The following is a 3932-nucleotide window of genomic DNA, read 5'->3' as shown; positions in this document are numbered from 1 at the left end:
GGATTGAACTCTCGTAGGGGGCGGGGAGGAGGAATTCCTTGTTTCTTTCCTTCTACTTCTTCTTCCTTTTTTTCTTTCTCCCCTCTTTCTAATTTCATTAATTCTTCTTGACGAGTCACGCTCGACAACAAGCACATGTGCCTCTGCCATTTGAATTTCACGCGGCTGCACGATGCAATCAGTGGAATGTCGAAGATGAATGAAACGGAAACATGGTGAACCGCGACGATGCAGTTTGATTGTCGAAAAGGTGCCTGTCTGTCGTAATTTACGTTTGATACAAGTCAAAAGTTGAAAGGAATATACTGGGGAAGTGATTGAAATAAAGAAAAATTTGTTTAATATACTAGAGCGTATGTTAATTATACTATATTTATAATATAAGTTAATTATACTATATTTATATATAGTATATTATATCTATATATAAAATATAAGTTAATAATACTATATTTAATATATTAGAGAATATATCAATTATAGAGAAGCGATTGAAATAAAGAAAAATATATTTAATTTATATTAAAATTTATATAAAAGAATATATTTACTAGAAAGCATGTCAATTATAGAGAAGCGATTGAAGTAAAGGAAAATATATTTAATATACTAGAGAGTATAAAATAAAGAAAAATATGTTAGATAATAATATATAGTAGTAGTATAGTATAGTATAGTAGATAATAATTAGTTAAATAATATACTAGAGAGTATAAAATAAAGAAAAATATGTTTAATATGCTAAAGAGTATATTAATTACATTATATTTAATATACTAAAGAGTATATTAATTATATTTAATATACAAAAGAATATATTAATTATATTATATTTAATATACTAAAGAGTATATCAATTATACTATATTTAATATACTAAAAAGCGTATCAATTATAAAGAAGTGACTAAAGTAAATATATTTAACATACCAGAGAGTATATTAATTATACCATATTATACTAGGGAATTGTAGTAAAGAGGAATATATTTAACGTGTACATTTAGTTGAAAAAAAAACACGTTATCGAGAAGATGAAACGAGAGAAAAAAAGAGAGAACGTACCGCGTGTGAGTGTGAATGTGCGAATGATCCATGCGTAAAGTTCCTGGAGGACTGGTTTAGGTTTGCAGGGGTCGGAAGACGGAAGCAGATTAAATAGAAACGGGTCGTCGATCACGAATTCTTTTGGAAACTCGCCCCCTTGCAAAGTCGCGCGCGCGTTACACGGCTCTTTGTGCGGCCAGAGAACAACAAAATGAGGGACAAGCGAGAACGTCGTTGACTCGGAAATATCGCGAAGGGTCTCGGGCTTTTGACGAAGTTTCACCAGCCGTAAGAGCCATCATTGCGCGTACAAGTATGTGTCACGAGGGATCGAGATGCTCTCTCCTCCGTACGAAATTCTTCGTTTCAGTAATTCCTCGCCACGATTGCGACCACGTAGAAGTCGCTTTGCGGAAGTATATACGTGTCTCTGTCTGATAGTGGAAACGCATCCTCCGCATTCAGAAATATCTATTGCGATCCACTTGCCGCGTTAACATGTTTCCAGCGAAACGAACGGGAGGATATTTCAATTTATGTTTCATGGATTTAATTTTTCGCGAATAGTGCAATCAAACACTTGTACAATTTCAGTCTAAACATAGTCTTTCAGGTAGATTTTCTTTAAAAAAAAAAATTGTACGTACGTAATGATTGCGTAAGGAAAAAAGTATTTCCAAGTTTGGCAAATTATGGCACAATTATGTCTCTACAGGCAATGCAAATAATAGCGATTTATTACTTACCACAGTGCGTAGAACTCAACGTAAGTTCGATCGTAAATTCGTTTAAAAAAAAAAAAAAAGATGCACACACACCTAGCTTTGAACATGTAAGATTACTAACACAACTGCGCGTTACAAGTATAAACTAAGAAACATACAAAGCAACCGCGAGTAGAGACGGGCACCCGGACCAACAAAAAAGATCAGCACAACGAGCACAGATTTGGTTTTTCGTGTCACGTCTCCTGACCGAAAATCCACAATGGAAAAAATACTCAGAACGAAAAGAAAATTACGGAAAAACAATTGCAAAAGAGCGTGGTAGTGAAAATCCGTTACCGTGTGAAAATCACGTGAAAAATCCTGGATCGTATCGGCATCGCGACCGCAACTGTGTGTTTTTCGATGCGTGTGTGTGTGTCGCCTGGCAAGGTGTGTCGGGCGAGAAATCGGGTGGAAAAATCGAGAGAAGCCCGGATCTTATGGAGGTTAAACGTACGCCTCTAACTACGAAGACACCGCGTACATTTCGTGCACTGACCTTATAACGAACATGTGTCTCCCGTGGTCCCTGGATGGACAGTCATTGGGTCTCACACGGGGTGGCTCGTAGTAGTCAGACGACGGTAGTTCAAGTACGTATTCACGCACGCACGCAGCACCGTGCCGGCACGACCTTGGCGTGGCGGGTACTTGGCGATGGACACGCGTGCGAACGACACGCGTGCACGCAGCGCGCCGCCGTGCGATCCTCGTGGCGCGCCTCGATAGATCCACGATCTCACGGAACGTCGAGTCCGATCGAATCCTCGGCTGGCCTTGCTTCTCAATCTTCTTCTCCTTCTCTCTTTCTCTTTCTCTTCGTCGATCTTCTCTGTGTCGTTCGAAACTTTCTTCCGCTTCGGGCTGTTGCGTTGCGGGCTCCTCGAAATCACCGAAATCACCGGGGTAATCGAGTACGACAACGAGGACGACGACGACGACGACGACGACGACGACGACGACGACGACGACAACGACGACGGCGGCGGCGGCGGCAGCGGGAACGACGACGCGAAAACACCAGGAAGGACGACGAGGGAAGACAACGAAGAACGAAGACGAAGACAAAGAGGAAAACGAAGACGAAGACGAGGACGACGACGACGACGGTGTCTCGTGGCGGTGGTCGATAGCGCGGCGCTCTACTGACGTCGCGACGCTTCGTCGTGTCGTGGCCCGCGGCTCCTACTCGCCCTCCCCCCTCCCCCCGCCCCGCCGCCGCCCCGCGACGCCCTCAACTCACTCCGGAACAACCCGGAAACTGACGAACCTCCACCCCCACCTCTGAAAACTACCCTTATTTTCTACCCCCACCAATGCCGCCGCCCCCGCCGATACTTCCACCAGCCCCACCACCATCGCACAACGTGTGTCGTCACCGCTACCGCCACCAACGCTGCCGCCACCGCCGCCGCCGCCGCCGCCGCCGCCGTCGTCGTCGTCGTCGTCATCATCGCCGCCACCCTTGCACCAAGGACGAAGGACGACGCGATTCTACTTATCACGCGCGCACCAGCTTTCCTTCCTTTCTTCCTTCTACGAGAACGTTCTCTTTCTCTCCGTTTCCCTCTTTTCTTACACGTCTATACACTTTCTTTCCAAAAGGCAGCACCGCCGCGTCGACGTCTCTTTCTCCATCTCTCTCGCGTTCTCTCGTTCCTTTCCACGCCGACCAAGGATGCGCGTCATCGACCAAAAGCCACTTCCGATCGCCCAATTTCTGGTTCACTGGATCCGTGACATCCGTGACGTTTTTGACTTGGTTGACGCAACAAGCGTTCCCCTCTCTCGCGTCGCGGAATATATACACGAAGATTTTCGCTTCGCTGAATTTTCGTTTCCAACTGCTCGATCATCGGATCTCTTCCGTCTCGTTTGCCGATTCGCGAGGAGCAACGAGATCGTAACTTTTTTCTTTCTCTCTCTCTCTCGTACTTTTAGTAAGTAATTAAGAATTTTCCTCGGGAACTTTTCATTTCGATCGATCGATCGATCGATGCGCTCTCCAATAGCCGCCAGCCGCCTTTTACTTTCCTTCCAATTCATGAAAGCGAGCACCGCGCTCTTGGCTAGCGAGATGGATCACGTGACGTCCGCGGGGGGGGGGGGGGGTAGTTTT

At 44.7% G+C, this 3932-nt stretch overlaps 1 protein-coding gene across 1 annotated transcript; it reads right to left on the bottom strand.

Moving 5' to 3' along the window:
* Positions 1-2260: 2260 nt before the first annotated feature.
* On the bottom strand, positions 2261-3669 carry LOC122530282. Its single transcript, XM_043657104.1, has 3 exons — positions 3517-3669; positions 2792-2998; positions 2261-2278 (listed from the first exon to the last, which is right to left on the bottom strand). The coding sequence occupies exons 1-3, from the start codon at positions 3667-3669 to the stop codon at positions 2261-2263; spliced, it is 378 nt and encodes a 125-aa protein (XP_043513039.1).
* Positions 3670-3932: the final 263 nt, after the last annotated feature.

Source organism: Frieseomelitta varia, unplaced genomic scaffold, assembly GCF_011392965.1.
Source record: "Frieseomelitta varia isolate USP_RPSP 00005682 unplaced genomic scaffold, Fvar_1.2 scaffold_134, whole genome shotgun sequence".
In the NCBI taxonomy this organism is placed as follows: Eukaryota; Metazoa; Arthropoda; class Insecta; order Hymenoptera; family Apidae; genus Frieseomelitta; species Frieseomelitta varia.
This window is presented reverse-complemented; position numbering and strand designations above follow the sequence as displayed.

Coding starts and splice junctions, on each gene's coding strand:
- LOC122530282 (XM_043657104.1), bottom strand. CDS start 3,669: ATGATCGAGCAGTTGGAAACGAAAATTCAGCGAAGCGAAAATCTTCGT. Junction 2,999..3,516: donor CAGAAATTGGGCGATCGGAA/GTGGCTTTTGGT, acceptor GAGGGCGAGTAG/GAGCCGCGGGCCACGACACG.